The following is a 19615-nucleotide window of genomic DNA, read 5'->3' as shown; positions in this document are numbered from 1 at the left end:
ATTCCGGTTAGTGTTTTGTAAAACAAACCAGTTAGATGCATTTGGTAATCAAACTCATCGCCGTGGTTAGTTTGATAAACTACTCGCGACTCTTAAGGTTTGAGAATCTGCTCGTCACGACTAAAGGATATCTTATTTACTCGTGGGCATTGATTACGAGGCTTTAAACATATTTAATCTTCACGAGTAGATTATGAGTGAAACTAGTCGTTACGGTTAGTTTATAGACACGTGGCAAGTTTTAATTGGTTATACAAACTACTCGTGGTTAATCATAAACTATTCGTCACGACTAGTTTATGATACCTATTTTGGAAATTTGTTGGAAATGACACCTAAAACCTGAAAAACGTATTCATAAACGCCTATTTTAAGAATTTTCCCCATTTCATCACATTAGACACTTCTCAAAAATCTTAAAAAACATAACAAATCAAATATAAAACCTTAATATTAATAACCCAAGTAAAATCAAATAAAAAAACAGATATTGAGATCAGAAGTTGGTTAAAAGTTGTCGGTCACGGTTAATTCAGAAACACGGACCAATTAATCACTCATCATTTCCCCCAAAATTAACAAAAAAAAAAACAGATCGTTTGTTCATCATCAGAGACTTAAATACCAATAATCACGAACAATTAGTCCATCATTTTGTTGCAGTTATTTTCCTCATCACTTGATAAACAGTAGACAACAGATTCAAACCTCAATAACAACGAAAATTGAAAAGAAATAATAATTAAAGAAATTTAGGTAATTGTTGTGCAAGCTGCAACGAAGATTTATAGAGAAGTGGTGGAACGCTTTGATAGTAAAAGAAGCCCTATTGCTATTGGGCTACTAGAAGTGAATTTGGGCTTTGACATAATAAAAACGGGCCTGCTTGGGTGTAACCATATGGGCTTTCGCGACATTTCGTTATAAAAGATGAGATTTTGGATGATTACACTAAAAAACACTACATTTATCTCTCATGTTCAATTAAATAATATTTTTTATACCTTTATCATTACAGTTTTCTCTCACCTCTACTCACAACCAATTCAACAAATATTAAAAAATAAATAGAGGCAAACAATGTTCTCCAAATTTACAAAAAATAACTACATTTCTCTCTCCACCCTGTAATTTACACTCAAAACCTCACCCTATAATTTGCATACTCTCCTCACATAAATTTAGGGGATGTGATGTGAATGCTCTTAGTCAATAAGGTTATGGGTAAATAGGGTTCGGTGACGGTGACGGTGACGGTGAGTGGACGGGTTATTATACTGGTTCATCGGTTGAACTGGACGACGTTATATATAATTTTGAAAAATAATTACATAAAATGTAAATTTATAATTTTGATATTACTGTGGTGTTCTGTTAGTTATATATAAAATGAAGAAAAATATATTTTACTAGTTTAATCCCCGTGTGTTACGCGGGTTGCTTTTAATTTTTTTTTTCTACATAAGCCGACTTACCTACAACAAAACGTGTCATTATTATACAAAATGGTTACAATACATTGAGGATTACTGATTCAAAAACCAATTTAATTATAAACCTCTTGCAAGTAAGTATATTTTTGATAATATGCATATAACTGGTGTAATGGCGTCTCATTTTTAGAATTTAGTCAAATGGTTTTGTAACTAATATTATTTGATCATATAGGGGTGAGCAAAATATACTTGTACTAACTAGGGGTGAGCAAAATAAGGGTCTGACCCTTGAAACCCGGATACCCGACTCGTAAAACCCTTAATTAGACCCGAATAATATGGGTCAGAGTAAGGGTGTTTAAATTTCACCTTAAAGGATAAAATGGTTTCAAGGGTCCGACCATTTTTCAAAGCCTTTACCCATTTACTAGTTTCTATATAGATATACATCAGATTCGTGATTAATCTGAAATTAAGAGAGGTTTGTATTTCATATATGATTCGTCAGCAAATTCACATTAGTAAGAAAAATAAAAATAAATGGTCATACTACTGATTGGAAACATATATATGAGAATCACATAATTGTTCTCTATATGTAATTTGTGAATGCGAGTATTATTTGTATCAGTTCAAATGGTTGATAAACTTTCGAAGTCAGACTTCGCTATATTATTAAATGAAAGTATTATTGTTCTAGGATTCTTATATAAAGTCATATATGAGATATGCAACTAGTAAATGCAGAAAATGGGTTGTGATTATTTCCTTAAAATTCGTATTTCACATGAACGTTAGAGTTGGAATGACATAGTATGTGAATTAATTTCCATATTTCACATAGTTATGTGATCATATAGTTTCACACAACTGTGCGCTCTTCTAGTATACATTTAGCATGCATTGTCTAATTGTGTTGTGGATTCGATTATGGATGTAAAGTTATTTAATAGAGAATTGTGAAGATTATCAATACTATTTTGTTTATACGAGATTCATATGTGAATTTAAGGCATGTTTTGATGCTAATAATCCAAGATTAGATGTTATTCGTATGCATAGCAATTACACGGTCAACCCACTAAGTCAATAAGTAATACCAAGTGTGTTACTTACAAACACAAGTAACTGTTCCTAATCAGCAAATGCATCTAGCTTTCATTGCGAACCAAATTCACCCCAATCTACGACAAAAACCTCTAAACTTGGATTCATACATATGTGACACGACTTTTTAGATAGAGATGCCAACTCGCCAAACGTGGCATCCCAACTAAAACCTTATGCTTTATAATTTTAAAACATTATCTTTAACTATATATAATAAAGATAAGAGAGAATGTTGAAATTAAGAGATACAACTATTTTTGTATATTATACAACTTATTAAGCACAGTTTCTTAATGGAGGGAAATAAGGTGTAGAGAAATGGGATTTTAAATTTTGAATCTTAGGTGCTCTTTGTTTTTTCAGAGGTAAAATGTCTGCAGTATGCGGACCACATCTGCCAACATCTATAGCAGAAAAGGTGGACCAAAACTCTGCAGTCTGCAACAAGAAGACTGTTTGTTTTTTAACATCTGCAGACTGCTAAAACAAGTTAAAATTTAAATAAACTGAAATTTAAATAAAATAAAATAAGTTAAAATTCTATTATAAAAAAGTAACAAGTCAGCTAGAGCTTTTAACAAGCCAAACTCACAAGTGACTTTTCAACTTGTAAAATAAAAAATGAAAAAAAAAAACAACTGAGCCTAGCAGACTCGTTTAAGTTCGAGCTTGCCCTAGCTTGGCTCGACTTGTGAACTGCCACATGAAGATAAGTCAGGACAGTGATTTGTAAGAACCCGAAGAGCTCTCCATTTGGTCATAAAGCAAGTAATTTGGTTCATATGTTTTACATACAACTTTTCACAATCATTACAAATCATTGTTCATATGATTCAGAATGACACCAACATTTCTTGTCTATGTAACAAAGGTTACTATTTTAATAAACTGCAAACTATCAAATACATGCCTCTAATAGAAGATTTAACCACACAACTAAACTGAACCGAGACCAGCGTTTGAGTTGTTTATTGACTACAACTGATCGAACATCTAACTACAAACATGCCTCCATCTTGCTATTAATCACTTCTTTGGTTGTCAACCCTCAGTCATCCACATCTAACTACAGTGGAGGAGTGGAGCGGCGGCGGCGCGGATCAGTGTAGCGGCGACGGTGTGGAGGCCTCCGGTGGGGTTGCAGCGGTGGAGGAGTTGGGAGGCAGTGAAGAGGAGGAGAGGATTAGGGTTTGGGAGTCTCTGATGAAGAAGAATAATGGAATAAGAAATGAGGTAGAAGTGAGAAATAACAATACCAACACTTCTAACTGTTTATGATTCATTTTTCTGTTAAAATCCAGTTATTGCTGATATTAATGATGCACAGGGAAAGGTAATTTTCTCTTAATTTTGTAATAATATGGTGATTATAATAGCGATTGTGGTTGTTTATTGTTCAGTTTCAACCTAAATGTGATTATCTTTGATGATATGTGCCCTGTCCAATAATGTATGTATTACTTATGTCAATTCTAATTGCAATTTGAAAACCGTTTGACACCACTTACGGACTTAGGATTGTGTTCAAAGGAGTTTGATCTTTCATCCCATCATTCAGTGATTTAATGGCTTATATTTAAATATAAGTTGCATTTAGATGATTTTCACAATTTCTATATAACTTGTTTGCTTATAGTCAATTACGATAGTTTATTTTGGAAGCTTTTATCATTATTATGTGGCAAAACTTGTGTACTACCCTCGCTCACCTGATCTATTAGACGAGCCTGGTTTTAACTTAATTCATTTAGTCATGTAAACCCCTACAGTTACAAGCACAATAGCATGAATATATGCATCTTTTAGTAAAATATATTTATTACTTGCATTGACATCTAGCATATAACCTAATCATGGCACTTTGGGCTTTTTCTTATAATTGAAAACTGCAACTGTGTTCAAGTTTATAATCAAAGTCAAAGATAAGGTTGATATAGTTTTCTATAGAAACCAATAACAATAATTAATTTTTCTTGTTTTACAGGTCAGCTGAAAAAACATGGTCCATGGTGGTTCTTGCAAGAGATCCCTGAAACCGAGGTTAGTTAAGGTGACACAAAATGTATATATGCGTGCCAAAATTCGTTTTTGATTTTGCTGGTATGTTTAAGATTGCCTAAATGCTTAGGCATGTAAGAGATCTCCCATATCATTGATGTGCAGTGTGTGCATTATAATAATTTGCATTAATTTTAATTGTATTCCATACATATGAATTTAATAATATGGCAATATTGCAAATACTTTTAGGGGAAAAAATGGCAGAAGCTGAACTCATCGTGAAAGTGCTTGAGGCGTTTGGGTGTGCTTTAAAGGTTTGCTTTTATATAATTACAGAACTTATTGTCTACCACTCAGATATTTAGGTCCACTGAATTTTATTTGTTGTTGAGTGTAGGTTCACCGTTAACGCTTACGATTGTGTTTGTCTGTTGATTGCTGATATGCTAAGGTCTATGACTACACCTGCAGTGTTAGTGTATCAGAATGCATAGACTAAAGATTGACAAAAAAGAAATTCATATAATCTAAATCGCAACAAATTCAAGTTTTTTGCATTCGAGTGAAGTTTAAAGTTTATGATGTTGTTGCACCAGTATTGTTATAGGACGTACCGAAGTCCCTTCTCAATCGGCTGAAACGATTAAAACCCATACTACAAGCTATGAGTTTGGTGCTAACTTTCTAGACCCAAAGGTTTGTTATTTACTATTTACCACTTCTATAATAAGTTTAGTGTTTTTAAAAGTCTTTATTTCATAATTTGTTAGTCAAAGATGTGGACATGTGGCTATTTGGTAGGACCGGAAAACAGAAATGTTCCCAACTTAAATGATCAAACATTCGTGAATTCTCAGCTTGCAAAAATCTCGAATCAACCCAACCTCAAAAACAAGATCGAGCCTAAAAGTAAGCTTTTTTTTATAAACACGCCCGAGCCCAAAAATAAGCTTATTAAATAAACTGGCCCGTTCTGAGCTTAGGTGAATATAAATGTAAACTAAAATTTATTATTTTAATGTACTTATTTAGTTCTTTTAGCAATGCACTGTCTATGTTCGTTAGTTTGTTTAACTTTAACTACACAAACCATCGAACACGAACAATTAAACAAATGGGTTTTTTGTTCATGTTCGTTTGTTCAAAAAATGATTGTTCGTGTTAAAAAATGTTTCTTAATAATGTAAACAAACGGTTCACAGACATAAACAAACAAACAAGCATAATTAAGCTAAAGCCAGTTTAACGTAAATATTATATAAATGAATTATAAAAACCTATATATATATATATATGTTGAAAAAGTGTTGCGTTAGTTTTTTCCATTAGATTCATATTTGGTACTAGGGTGTTGTGGTCAGAGTTGCATATTGGCCCGAACCAAATTGACCTTTATTAAAAAATTGCTCGTTTTGACCTGAAGCCATCTTGACTGAACACGTTCTGTCCCGTAACCAAAATTGACCTTTTTTAAAAAGTGATCCGTTTTGACCTGAAGTCGTCTTGATCGAACACGTTATGACCCGTTACCAAGTTGACCTTTTTAAAAGTGGACCGTTGTGATCCAAACTGAATTGAGGTTTGGGTGTCTACTGATCTTGCATCTAAAAGTTATATAGCAATCTAATAGTTTGCATTGGGTGGAAAGTTAGTAACTCCGACTTTCAAATAGTCAAATTTACATATTGGATTTAGTTTGCATCAAGGGTATTTTTGATATTTCTTAAAAGTTTTCATCCGTTTTTTTTAGAAATTTAATAGTTTGCATCGGGGAGACAATACTTTGGACTTTTAAATAGTTTAAATTATATACTGGTCAAATTTCACCGTTTACAAAAATGCAACGGGTCAATTTTCATTTATGTTTCAAAAGCTTCCGAAACTTGATACTTTTGATCATGAGTAAGCCAAGCTCCTACCATTGTAAAAGTTTTGTATTGATCTTTTTGTTGTGCAGATGTGAGTTTGTTTCCAGCAATCGAAACGCTGAAAAGCTCGGGTCAGGAATAGTGAAGCTGTTTGTGACTCATTTAAAGGTTGAAGAGGAATGAGGCCTGTTTGCAAAATCTTGAGTGTCTTACTGGTGCTGCACTGCTGCTGTGGTTGATGACATAAAAACCATTTGATACACATAAACAGGAAAATCCTAGCTGGCATCGGTTTTGTCATGTAAGTGATTATCTAATTTTTGACCGTTTGTCAAGGTTCATTGACCTCAATAATTGGTTTCCTAATTTGATTTTTTAGATTTGGTGGCTGTGTTCTTGATTTTATAAGAGATTCCGATTCTAGATATTTTCGTGTTTTTGAGAAGACCGAGGAAAAAGAAGAGTTTGTTAGTTTTGTGCGTTACCAGGTTTTTATTAGGCATCAATTGTACTTAGTTTGAATTATTCGGCTGTATATATAAATATGTTTCTAAATGATTGATTAGCTAGATTTGTAGCAATGTTAACATGTTACTATAAAATCTGCAATTTTCGTTATGTACACCATTATATTGTCGTGTTGCAAGCTATATACGGATCCCGCCGCATCGCGCGGGTTACCTACTAGTACTTTATAAATTTATTTAACCAAGTCATATACTTTAAAATCTTATTTATTATTATTATTATTATTATTATTATTATTATTATATAGTAATTCAATTTCGGTTAAATATTTGGTCTCAATTTTAAAGCATAGGCAATATAATGTTCAAGTTTTCTAAATGTTTGTTGTATGGGTGTTGCTAAACGTACCTCATCCCTTTCATTTTTACTAAATATACTTACTCCCTTAAGTTTTACATTAATACAATTTAAACATTTATGTTCATTCTTTGTCATCTTTTATTATCATTAATAATAATAAAAAATACTATTTGAATAGTTTTCGTTTTTCTTTTTTTTCAGTATTATAAAACTTTTTTTTTATGTTTTTTCAAATAACAAAAATTGTTTATGTAAAAAACGTGTTTAAAATTAAAACAAAAAAAACATTTTTTTTTCTATAAGTCTTTTTAAATAATTTTTAGAGATGGCTTACTTTAAAAAAGAAATACATTTATTTTCATCAATAAAACAGATTAAACAACATATGACTTGATCAACAAGTTGGTTCTTTTCTCATGTGACATTAATTTCACACATTCGAACCTAGCAAAAAATAGTTAAAAGATCTTTTTGTCGACTGTGAGGCATATGTTAACATATATATAAACAAAACGTTTTATCGTTTTTATAAAGGCGTTATATCATTGTTTTTTAAATACATTTTATAATGATAATAAATAAAATTATTATTATGATAAAGAGCAATAAACATAAAAAGAGAGAAAATGAAAAAAATAAAAATAAACTTTATAGTATTTGATTTTATATGTTAAAGGATAATTGAAATGACTAAAAATATTAGAGGGTAGTAATATGTCAAATAAATTTGTTGAATAAACTGAAAATCTAGGGTAAGGGGTATGGCAAGTAGACAAGGGGATCGTTTATCCTAACCCTTGTTATGTTTGGTTTTCATAATAGGTGGATATGATCCCATAACCCTTCAAACTATATATTTGTTTACTAGCTTTTGAACATGTGTATTACGCGAGATTTGTCAAATAACAAAAATAAAAAGATTCATTATCTGAAGAAAAAAAAAGAACCAAATTATAGTTAAAAAGAAGATAAAATATATAGTACAAACAATAAGAAGTCTAGAATCTCAAATTTACAAATTCGAATTTTTTTAATACAACATTTGCAAAAATTGTTTTGACCGATTACCCGTGGATAACTATGATAAATGAGATGAGAGATTAGAAAATTAGAAGAGAAATTATAACCCATTTTTCAAAATCGTTTTCCCATGACCCATGAATAAGTAGGATAAATAAGATAAAAATTAGAGAATTAGGAATGAAATTATAACCCATTTGTCAAAATTATTTTGACCAATGACCAATATATATTTCACATGAATGAGATGATAGATTAGAGAATTAGAAAGGAAATATAACTCATTTGTCAATATGATTTTGCTCCATAACCCATAGATAAATAGGATGAATGAGAATAGAGATTAGGTCAAGAATGAATGTGGGATTGCCACATCATTCTCATTTTTTTTCTTTTATTAGTATTGTTAGATTAACTTACTTTTATAACAAACTACCCAGGCGATCCATACATATGGTTTGCCTAAATTATAGATATAAATATAATAACGACATAACACACAAGTCCTCAAGCATGCGCATTACTTTTACGGTCCCAGAGCCTACAACTACTACTTCCTAATCAACAAATGTATAACCTCTGAATGTGAATCAAGTTCACCATTATCAATGACAAAAATGTATAAAACTTGGATTGAGACATATATATGACACAAATATTGAATGAAAATTCCAACTTGGCAAATGTAACATCCCAACTATTTAAAATAAACATCTTTCTAGAATATCATCAATTTATAAAAAAGAAAAAAGAAAACCATGCAAATGCTAGTGATAAGAAAAGTGGGGTAACAACTCTAACAAGAGGCTCATATCATCCCAAAATCTTCCTAAAGATAAGGCCACAATCTCAAACATGTTATATTCTCACCTTCACACGTCTAACCACCACTTATTATTATTATTGTCGTCACACACTTAGAATAATCAACAACCACCACCACCACCAATGGCAGCCACACTATCCACCACCATGGCCATGCTCAACACCAAGTGCATGACCACCAACAAACCCTCAAAACCACTCCTTAACAAACCCAACATCCCCATGCAAGCCCTCACCAAATCCCTTACCACCTCCTTAACCGGTACCGCAATCGCGGCATCAATTTTTTCAACCTTGTCATCATGCGAGCCCGCTTTCGCCGCCCAACAGCTAGCCGAAATAGCCGAAGGAGACAACCGCGGGATCGCGCTTTTACTCCCACTCGTTCCCGCCATTGCATGGGTTTTGTACAACATTTTTCAACCCGCGGTTAACCAGATCAACAGGATGAGGACCAAGGGGGTGATTGTGGGGCTTGGGATTGGCGGTGGGCTAGCCGCGTCATCGGGGCTTTTTAACGCGCCTGATGCCGCGGCTGGTGAATTCGCAACAGTCGCTGAGGCGGCTGCGGCTAATGACAACAGAGGGCAGCTTCTGTTGATTGTTATTGCACCTGCGATTCTTTGGGTGCTTTATAATATTTTGCAGCCTGCTCTTAACCAGATCAACAAAATGAGAAATTAATTAGTGTTGTTAATTATATAAAATCATAAACAAGGCTTGTAATTGCTTTTCATGTAATGTATAAATCTTTTTTATTTATTGTCCTCTATTTGGCTTCAATATGGAGTGTGTGGCATATTGTTAGTTGTTACTACATTTTCAAGTTGCAAAAGATTATTTTTACCTTTTTAGTGTGTGGTATCTTTATTTAGAATAATCTGAAACTGTGACTAACATGATAATAATGACCAAAAGTAGATAAACCATTTTTACAAGCTCTTGGTTAAGTTAGGACGAGTTTTTCGTGCGAACTTTCGCCGTTCGTCGTTAGGGAACTTGGTAAATGAGCTTTTTTTGTGTGAACTTTTGGCATTCGAGTCCTTAAGGAATTCGGTAAATAAGCTTTTCTAGTGTAAACTTTTGGTATTCGAGTCCTTAAGGAGTTCAGTAAATGAGCTTTTCTAGTGCGAACTTTTGTCCTTAAGAGAATTTGGTAAATGAGCTTTTCTGTGTGAACTTTCGGTGTTCAAGTCCTTTGGGAATTCGGTAAATCATCACAATGCCTTGATGATGAAATTGCTATATATATCTTAATCAATTAATTTCGATGCGTAATAAAATTTAGAGTATTAGCCCGTTATGATCGACTGATCACCAATCCAGCAAGCTTCTAGTAGTCAAGCTCATCAATTTCAACTCGAAAACATATTGCTAGTGATCTCGTGTCACGGTCCAAATTAGAGAAAAGTTGCTAAATTCTTATAGTCGCTTTCGACTTGAATTAAGCAATAATTTCACAATTAGCAATCAATTTACTGCTTAAACTGATTCTCATCGTAATCACTGAACAATCAGGATAACAGTCCACAAACATCCATTGTTTAAATATACAACATATAAACTTCAAACAAATTCATTGTAATTATTAACCATAAATCAAACATCTACATATCTTTTTTCCTTGAATCTTTAAGCTGCCCCCTCTTTCTGATCTTGAGGCAGAAGCCTAGGCGCCATGAATCCACCGCAAACTCAGGCAACGAGTACAGCAGACCCCATATGAGAGAGTGAGGCCAGTAAGGCGTGCAGCGAGGCTCATGACCCAACCACCGTAGCCCAGCCTTCGCGTACCCGGTGGCTGATGGTACAAAGAAAGACGATCTCTTGATGGACGCCATTTTTGTTGCTACATATAATGGAACCTGCAACCATTTTTCATAATAAAACTCAGAAACATATACCTAAATGGCTATAGCCTGTAAACAAACCGAACGTTCGGTGAACTGTTCGTGAACCTTTCGGCGGGAAGTTCGTTTATGTTCGTTTATTTAATAAACGGACGAACATGAACAAAAAATTTGTGTTCGTTAACTGAACGAACGAACGAACATGAACACATGTTCCATTCGTTCATTTATGTTCATGAACGTTTGTTTATTTATTTTCGTTTATGTTCATTCAGTAAGTGTTCGTGGACCGTTCATGAACACATTATTTCCTTAACAAACGGACATAAGCAAGGCTTTGTTCGTGTTCGTTCGGCTCATTTACAGCGCCTATATGTTTGACGGATATATCAGTTGTGCATGAAACCGAAAACACTAAACTCAATAAGAACACCAACAGTTGGTTTAATGTTTTTGTAAAAGCTAAACTTTCGGTTAGGTTTTACATGTAATTAAAACTAAACTGAACCAAATTTATGGATTTTTATATTTATTATTGAATTTTAAGAAATTTATAAAAATCAGGACATAGTGTTACTCGAATATTTTAGCTCAAATGTAAAATAATCAGTTAACTATTGACTCTCCTAAAGATCTAAGCCCAATATTTAGTCCCAAATTAATTATTTTTGACCATTTTTCTTTTCATCCAAAAATTTCAAGCCCAAATGATAAACTCGATACTGAACTGCACACAAACCGAAAAACTGAACAAACCAAACTCAAACCAAAACGGAACGATTTTAAAAGTTCAAAAACCGAATTTTCGATCTTTGGTTATTTTGGAGTCAAAAACCAACCCAAACCGACACATACACCGATACACACCCTAGATATAACATAATTACCTGGCATTGTACATCAATCCCACTGTTCTTGTATTCAACATACAAACATCTCGAGAATTGATCGATATACCTAAATAAACAAATCAAAACATTACATTACATTACTTGTATATGAAGAAGAATGTAAATTTCTAACCCGACCCGAACCTAACAAAAAATTCTCAGGTTTGGGTTTGGACGCTTGGTATAAAGTATAAACGGGTTCAAGCCAGTTTATTGTTAAACCTGTTTACTTAAGCAGGTCGGGTTCAGGTCAACCCAAGTTGCTGTAAAAATGTAAATCTAAAAGGTATTAATATGTGAAAAGTGAAAACAATCAAACTAGAAAAAACACTTTCAGGTCAACCCGTGAATACACGTGTCGTGTTTAGGTTCATATGTTTGACACGCTTTTCGGTTTTGTCAGTTTCTGGCTATGGACCCATTTAGTTAAGCAGGTCGGGTTCAGGCCAACCCGAGCTGTTGTAAAAATGTAAATTTAAAGTACAAATATGTGAAAACAATAAAACTAGGAAAAACTTTCGGGTCAGCCAGTATATTTACGTGTCGTGTTCAGGTTCATGTGTCTTAACATGATTTTTGGGTCCACGCTCGGGTTCGTGTCAAACTCATTAAATCTAATCAAATCTAGCCTATAAAAACCGAAACTCGACTAAAAACTCACGCTTTCGTGGCAGCATAAACCGCATAGAGCAGATCTGAAGGGATAACAATAGCAGCACCAGAGCCAACATTGACAATAGCGCCTTTTTTCCTCTTCAACATCCCAGGCAACACAGCTTGTGTCACTCTAGTAACTCCTTCAACATTAACCTTAATCAAATTACTCAACAACTCATCATCCACCTCATGAAAAAACCGGGCATACGGGTAACTTATCCCAGCATTATTAATCAAAACACCAACATCCAACCCCTCAATCACTTCACTAATCCTGCCAACACCTTCAGACAAATCACCAGCAAGATCAAACACAATGTTCTTGATATCGGTTTTCGGGTATTTCGATCGAATCTCAGACGATACCTCTTCGAGCTTATTCGGGTTTCGACCAATTAAGATTAAGTTAAGGCCTTTGTTGGCTAATTCAAAGGCGAAAGCTTTACCGATTCCATCGGTTGAACCGGTGACAAGTGCCCATGATCCGTATTTCTTGATGTTCTTTGGTGGTCTGATGAAATTAACATATACCCATGTGAGGATTGATAGTGAAAGCTTGAAGAATGATATGGAGCCTAAGGTTATGATGATATTGAGCCATAAAGGTTGGGTTTTTAAGGGGTGTAAGAAAGTGAGTTCCATTTTGGTGTTTGTTTGTGTGATTTGGAGATGTGTGGGTTTTGTAGATGAGAGGATATTAAATTATTATTATTATTATTATTATTATTATTATTATTATTATTATTAGTTCAGTTTTGAGTTAATGAAGGAATGGTTTATGGTTGGCAGAGGTGGTTAAGAATTAAAAGGTTTTGACTATAGGACTGAGTTTACAAGATGTATGTATATGTGTAAGCATTCAGGCAGTTGAAGTTAGAGGTGCACAAATCGGTTTTTTTGAAAAAACCGGTTCGGTTATTAACCGGACCGGTTTTTTTTATCCAGAAAAAAACCGGTTCGGTTAATAACCGGACCGGTTATTAACCGGTTTTTAATGGTGAAAACTCAAACCGGCCAAACCGGTTTGGACCGGTTTAAAAACCGGTTAGAACCGGTTATTAAACCGGTTTTTTATAACCGGTTTTTAATAACCGGTCTAACCGGTTATCCGGTTTTTTTTTTTTTTTTTTTTTTTTTTTTTTTTTTTTTTTTTTTTGCTTTAGGGTTTAGGGTTTAGGGTTTAGGGTTTCGTTGTTAGCATTCTTTGCTTGGAAGATTAAAAACACATAACTTTCATTTATAGCTTTTACATTAAAAATACAAACATTAAATCGTTATCGCATATTCGTAACTCAAAAATACAAACATTAAAGAATGCTTAGACACGATTACATTAACAAGTTGATGTTTGTTACTCATTTTCTTCGCTACCCGATCCCGAGCTATTCCTTAGGTAATCGTCGTACGCGGCTTCTTCATCGGTCATTGGTTGAATGTGTCCTTGATTGACCTCGTCTTCATACAAGGCCGCCTCATAGTCCATTTCCCCCTCGAGTGAGCGTTGATGTTGTGCCCTGTCTAAAGAGTCCAAGTAATCCTTGTAGCAAATCGACATCTCTACAGCTGCTGGAGTGAGTCGAGTCCTCCTAATCGATATAACCCTGCCAGAAACAGAAAAAGCAGACTCCGAAGCTACCGTGGAAGCTTGGACCGTTAGTAAATCTTTGGCCATGGCGGCGAGGATCGGAAACTCATCCTCCTTACCTCTCCACCAAGCCAGCAAATCAAGACTTCTAAATTCATCCGGAGTCATGTGTTTCACAAAGTTGGTACCACCATACCTTCCAAGTTCACTGCTTGGGGTGTTTACCCTTTGACGTTTACCGGCGTCTTCCCAAATCATGTAGTACATCCCCATTTCAAGGTCGGTTTGGGATTGGGATTGGGCAACAGCTCTTAACGAGTCATGAATTTGGGAAGACGACCCGTGTTTTGTAAGGTAAACATCATACATGTTTGCCAATGTGGTGTTGAAATCATTCTTTAAAGTTTGGCTATGATAGGGGTTTTGATCGTCGTTTAACCCTAGCTCATCACAAATTTTTTCTATTAAAGCTTCAACACCACCAACATTGATGCAAGGGTTTAACGCAGCCGCACAGGTCAAAACAGCGGGTAGTTGTTGAAAATATTTTATAAATTTTTCTTTCATTTTTGCACCCATATCAAAATAAGGTGCACCCCTACAATGAATTTCAGTCAACTTTGTGCACATGACAGCAATTTTTGGTAAAGCAATGGGGCTTGTTGGATAGTAAACCCCGGATAAACTAGTTGTGCAAGATTTAAAAATTTGAAGAACCTCCGTAACGATCTCAATCAATAACCAGTTTCTAGGATCGTACGGTGCACATTTACCCCTACTTGACATTATTTGATGAAACGCAACTAGTGATTCTTTTTGTTGGATGGCTTTCTCAAACATATCACAAGTCGAGTTCCATCTTGTTGGACAATCCCAATTGGGCCCCAACCATTGACAATTAGCTTCATCACAAAATTTTTTGTATCTTGAAAATGTTTTATTGTTGCTAAAAACATCTCGTAACATTCTTTTAAAATTGTTTCTTTGCGTTTCGATCACGTTTAACCCATCTTGCACGGCCAAGTTGATAATATGTGCAATGCATCGGCTATGAAAAAACGCTCCATCACAAATAGGTTTATACTTTAATTTTAAATGGCCAACCGCGGCCGTATTGTTGGACGCGTTATCAAACGATATTGAAAAGATTTTATCTTCAATCTTGTATTGTCGAATGACTTTATCCAAGAGTTTAAAAATATTTCTACCCGTGTGCGGGTAATCAAACAATTGAAACGCAACGGTTCGTTTCATCATTTGCCACGACCGGGGGTCAACCCAATGAGCCGTCACACAAATGTATGAGTCGGGCGAACCATTAGGTACCGACCACACATCCGTTGTTAAGTTCACACCAGTTTGTAAGTTTGAAAAGTATGAAATTAGTTCGGATTTAGCGTCTTTCCATGCTTTAAGCATATCTCTTCTAAGGGTCGAACGACTTACGTGTTGGTAGCGTGGTTGAACATACTTTTGCATCATCTGCGTGAATTGAGGGTTGTCGAAGTGGTTGAAAGGAAGTGATTGTTGAATCACAAAGTTGCCAAACTGTTGACGTACCGCTTCAAGGTCGTACGTAAACACCGTTCCTTGATTCGTCATCTCCGGCTGCGAACTACTTCCGGATTCGTCCTTCAAGACCTTGCAAGAGGGCTTTTCTACATGAGCTCTTAAACTGGAGTTTGCTTCTTTGTTATAAAACTTCAAACAATGTTTGCATCTAGCTTTTTGGGTTCCGTTAGACATTTCGCATAGGTCGAAATGTTGCCAAATATCTTGGTTTCGTTTCGTGGGGATGACCCGAACGACGGTTTCTCCCGTGTTCGAGGCACCCATGTTGACCGATGAAGCAGCACTTTGGGAGGCCATGATAATCGACAACGAATTAAGAGTGGTATACTCGAGTATGAAATAAACGACTACGAAAGAAGAGCGTTTGGAGTTATAATCGCGTATGAAATAAACGTTTAGAGCTTTTGGAGTTGTATAATCAAGTGTGATCTAACCAATACCCAACCTAAACTATATATAGATGTTTGTGGGGGTTAAAAAACAAAAAAAACGGCAAAAAAAACGGGCAAAAAAAAAAAAAAACGGCTATAAAGCCGTTTGGTAACGTTCGAAAACCGGTTTAACCGGTTAACCGGTTATTAAAAAACCGGTTAACCGGTTTTTTTATAACGGCTATAAACCGGTTATTTTAAAAACCGGTTAACCGGTTTTTTAATAACCGGTTATTAAAAAAAACCGGTTTTTTTTATAACCGGTTACAAAACCGGTTTTGGCTCCAAAACGTATAACCGATACGTAAACCGGTTACGTAAACCGGTCAAACCGGTTTTTAAAAAAACCGGTTTTTAAAAAACCGGTTTTCCGGTTAACCGCCCAAACCGGTTCCGTAACCGGTTTTTTTGAACACCTCTAGTTGAAGTAGATGACCAGATTTGCACGTATCCATGTACCATACACTTTGTTAAAAATAAATATTTTAGAGCATCAAGAAGGTTTTTTATTGGTGATTTTTAGGAGTAATTTTTAAATCATGATTTAAAAACGGTTTGTACCGTCAGGTTGAATCGGTAATAAAGGATTTCGTATACCAGGTCTGAAGAAACACTAAGTGACCCCGGGCAGATTATAGGTAATCTGGGGGCTAAGTAATGTTTCCCACGAAGGTTAGGTCCAGCAGAGTAAGTTGTACTTCAGGGAACCTGCAAAACAGACACCGTAAGCTCGTCACTGAGAAGGGGGGGGTTCCTCCTTGTGACCACCCTCCGGCGTGAGAATCAGTCTATATTGCTCTTTGAATATAAAAGTATATGAATACTATTAGAGCAGTTATCAAGTAAGTTATACGAGATAGTAGATGATGAAATGATAATACCATTTGCTGTCTTTTATAGCCGAAGGTGGGTTTCCAAGGGGTTTAGCCGGCCCAACACGCTACCAACTGTAACCTATGCACGTGCCCTACCTGTGAGTGGTGGATAGGTAGCGGCTGACACAGAGCAGGCGTGCCGTGCACTCTTCGTCTTCTACCAACTGCAGGCTAGGCACGTGATCTGGCAGGAGTTGGTGGGCAGGCGGCGGCTATTGGTCACAGTGCTGTGGCGTGCTGTCTGCCACGCTGCTGTCAGTGAGCTGTCGCATTCTTGGTCAGATCTTTTGTCTTTACCTCGTCAGGTATCACGCAAAAGATCCTCCATACGGACTGGCCCATTTTGGCGGGAGTTTTCCCCCTCCCGCCTTTGCTCATTCTTTCAGGTGACACTGAATATTTGTAAGTGTTAAGCCTTATGCGTGTAGCTATGCTGTGCGGGTAGCCTTCCCTGATGGCTTGTATCCGCAACTGCGGGAACAGGCGGGTTACTTTACCATTGGGAGGCTTTTCCCTGCGTATGCAGCTTGCATACTGCGCGTAGGCTTCTCTGAGCATGGTGGGTCCTGCGGGAGTAGATGGTCTTTGCGCAGACATCCCTGTTCAAGGTGAGTCATGCGGGAGCAACTGAGCCCTGCTGGGACCTACCTCTTCAAGTCCCCCCAGTCCAATGTTCTTCTCACGAATGTCTAATAAAGTGAGGTGAATTTTTGGACTTAAGCAAAGGGTTTTGAAAAGGGGTTTTTGTAAGGTTTTCCATGGGGGTTCTTCCCGCGGAAGTCCTTGTCACTTGCAGAAATTCCCGAGTTTCCTGCTTGGTCTTTGGGTATGATGCGGGTAGGTCTGTAACCTCCTCGCAAGTCAGGAGCATTGAGTCTTAGTTGTGCGGATTCTCCCTGTGGTTCTGGTAGTTTTTGAACATAGTGATCAATTATGTTTAAACCACCAATTCCATCTTGGAGCCTCAAACAACGTAGTACTCGATGTTCCCGCAATGCGGGGATATTATTTCCGTTTTCACAAGCATTGCCCAGAAGATCCTTCCTGGTTTCAATTCTCAGCGGGTGCTAGGTATGTGAAGGGTTTTGCCTTTACACTGTACCTGCGTCCGTCTTACGGTTACTTTACTTCCAAGGTATTCCTGGCGTCCATTCCCTACGGGTGCTAGGTATGTGAAGGGTTTTGCCTTTACACTGTACCCGCACCCGTCTTATGGTTACTTGGTTGCCAAATATTTTGGCTTCAATTCCCTGCGGGTGTCAGGTATGTGAAGGGTTTTGCCTTTACACTGTACCCACACCCGGCTTATGGTTACTTGTTTGCCAAGGTAAGGGGTATTTTCCCGCTTACTTTTTTGAACCTTAGTCTTCAAATTTTTAAATTTTGAAATTTGAAGAGTTGGATGGATAACAACCCAATACCTCAAACGTCGTGCGACGGTTTCTTCTGACTGTGTCAGGACGTGCCAGAAGTTATGGCGACATGACATTATGTGGTCATTCCAGTTGCTTTTTCAGGCGCGTGGGCACGGGATTTCGGGCGCGTAGCCGCGAAATCTCTGGCACACGTCCTTTTTGACAGCTGTTGCCAGTTTGCTTTTGCCACGCGTCATAGTTTCATTGCACCTTTGATTTCTCTCTCTTCCGTATTAAATTCATCGCATTAATTGCGATTGCTATATAAAGGGGGAGAAGGTTATTTGCAATTCACACTTTCCACTTTCATCTCTTCTTCTCCAGTAATTTCCGGCGAATTTCTCTTTTTCAGTAAAGCATTGCTCTGAAATCTCCTTTCTTCCACCATGTCTTCTCACGATGCTGATGATCAGAAGACTGCTGGCGAATGCCAGTGTTATCTTCCTGTCGAGCTGTACCAGTATATCGTCAGGAAGTTCATGCTCGAGTCTCTCGAGCCTGAGTTTCCTGAGCCCCACCATACTGTGTACGATGCCCCTAGTGGCAAGATCGGGGTTTATGCTGCATTCTTTGTCTACGGGAACCTTAGGTTTCCGTTGACAAAGTTTGTGTACCGTGTCCTAGAGAGGCACGGTGTGCACCTGACAGAGGTGCACCCCATGGCCATTGCCAAGGTCCGGCACTTTGAGTGGGTGTGCCGGATACTGGGCCTTGAGCCCCTTGTTGACCGCCTGATGACCTTCTACACTTGGAGGTGCATCCAGGGGTGGTACAGTCTTACAACCCGGATTAAGGGTTTAAAGATTTGTACCACCGAGCGGAGTCTTCGCTCGTGGAGAAGAGAGTTCTTCTTCATATCCGCTCGCGCCATCCCCATCGCCATGAAGTTCAAGAATGGCCAGGCGCTTCCGAACCTTCCCGCCCTCAACTACGAGGAGGCGGAATGGTTTTCGAAGATATCCCGGGTCCAGTCCCCGGTTTTCCGTTTTCCGGAGTCGGCGATGGTGATGCTGGGGATGAGCCGGGTGTGGAAGGCGGCGAATGCGGATAAGGTTCCGATCGTCCTCGAATATGGTTCGAACTCTGTCCCTTATGGTATGTCTTTTTTATTTTTGCTGACTACGATTTTTTCTAACTTTCTTGATTTCAGAGGGTAACGATCTTCAGTCACTCCTGAATCCGCGGGAGGAAGATGGTCCTGCGCGGATGGGTACTCGTGCTCTGGACGAGAACGAGTTGCCCATCTTAGAGC

At 36.9% G+C, this 19615-nt stretch overlaps 2 protein-coding genes and 2 non-coding genes across 4 annotated transcripts; 1 reads left to right on the top strand and 3 right to left on the bottom strand.

Moving 5' to 3' along the window:
- Positions 1-492: 492 nt before the first annotated feature.
- LOC143543055 (small nucleolar RNA SNORD18) lies at positions 493-569 on the bottom strand. Its single transcript, XR_013137007.1, has one exon. It is a non-coding gene; the product is annotated as a small nucleolar RNA SNORD18 (small nucleolar RNA).
- Positions 570-604: 35 nt separating this feature from the next.
- On the bottom strand, positions 605-685 carry LOC143543012 (small nucleolar RNA Z199). The gene has a single exon (XR_013136997.1). It is a non-coding gene; the product is annotated as a small nucleolar RNA Z199 (small nucleolar RNA).
- An 8505-nt stretch (positions 686-9190) lies between these two features.
- LOC143540304 (photosystem II reaction center proteins PsbY, chloroplastic-like) lies at positions 9191-9934 on the top strand. The gene has a single exon (XM_077033409.1). It carries the CDS (start codon positions 9212-9214, stop codon positions 9770-9772), a length of 561 nt encoding a protein of 186 aa, XP_076889524.1. The 5' UTR covers positions 9191-9211; the 3' UTR covers positions 9773-9934.
- Positions 9935-10516: 582 nt separating this feature from the next.
- LOC143540296 (very-long-chain 3-oxoacyl-CoA reductase 1-like) lies at positions 10517-13215 on the bottom strand. The gene is made up of 3 exons (XM_077033402.1): positions 12490-13215; positions 11826-11895; positions 10517-10953 (listed from the first exon to the last, which is right to left on the bottom strand). The coding sequence occupies exons 1-3, from the start codon at positions 13125-13127 to the stop codon at positions 10696-10698; spliced, it is 966 nt and encodes a 321-aa protein (XP_076889517.1). The 5' UTR covers positions 13128-13215; the 3' UTR covers positions 10517-10695.
- Positions 13216-19615: the final 6400 nt, after the last annotated feature.

This window comes from Bidens hawaiensis, unplaced genomic scaffold (assembly GCF_021521415.1).
Source record: "Bidens hawaiensis isolate Kalapana, Puna unplaced genomic scaffold, B.hawaiensis_p1.1 tig00000820_1, whole genome shotgun sequence".
NCBI classification, from domain to species: Eukaryota; Viridiplantae; Streptophyta; class Magnoliopsida; order Asterales; family Asteraceae; genus Bidens; species Bidens hawaiensis.
The sequence above is the reverse complement of the archived record's forward strand: the minus strand, read 5'-3'. Positions and strand labels throughout refer to the sequence as shown.

What these genes read in the sequence shown, in the direction of transcription:
- LOC143540304 (XM_077033409.1), top strand. Translation starts at nt 9,212, where the DNA reads ATGGCAGCCACACTATCCACCACCATGGCCATGCTCAACACCAAGTGC.
- LOC143540296 (XM_077033402.1), bottom strand. Translation starts at nt 13,127, where the DNA reads ATGGAACTCACTTTCTTACACCCCTTAAAAACCCAACCTTTATGGCTC. An exon ending in GTTTATGCTGCCACGAAAGC is followed by an intron (nt 11,896 to 12,489) that starts GTGAGTTTTTAG and finishes TTGTTTATTTAG; the next exon opens with GTATATCGATCAATTCTCGA. An exon ending in GGATTGATGTACAATGCCAG is followed by an intron (nt 10,954 to 11,825) that starts GTAATTATGTTA and finishes AAATGGTTGCAG; the next exon opens with GTTCCATTATATGTAGCAAC.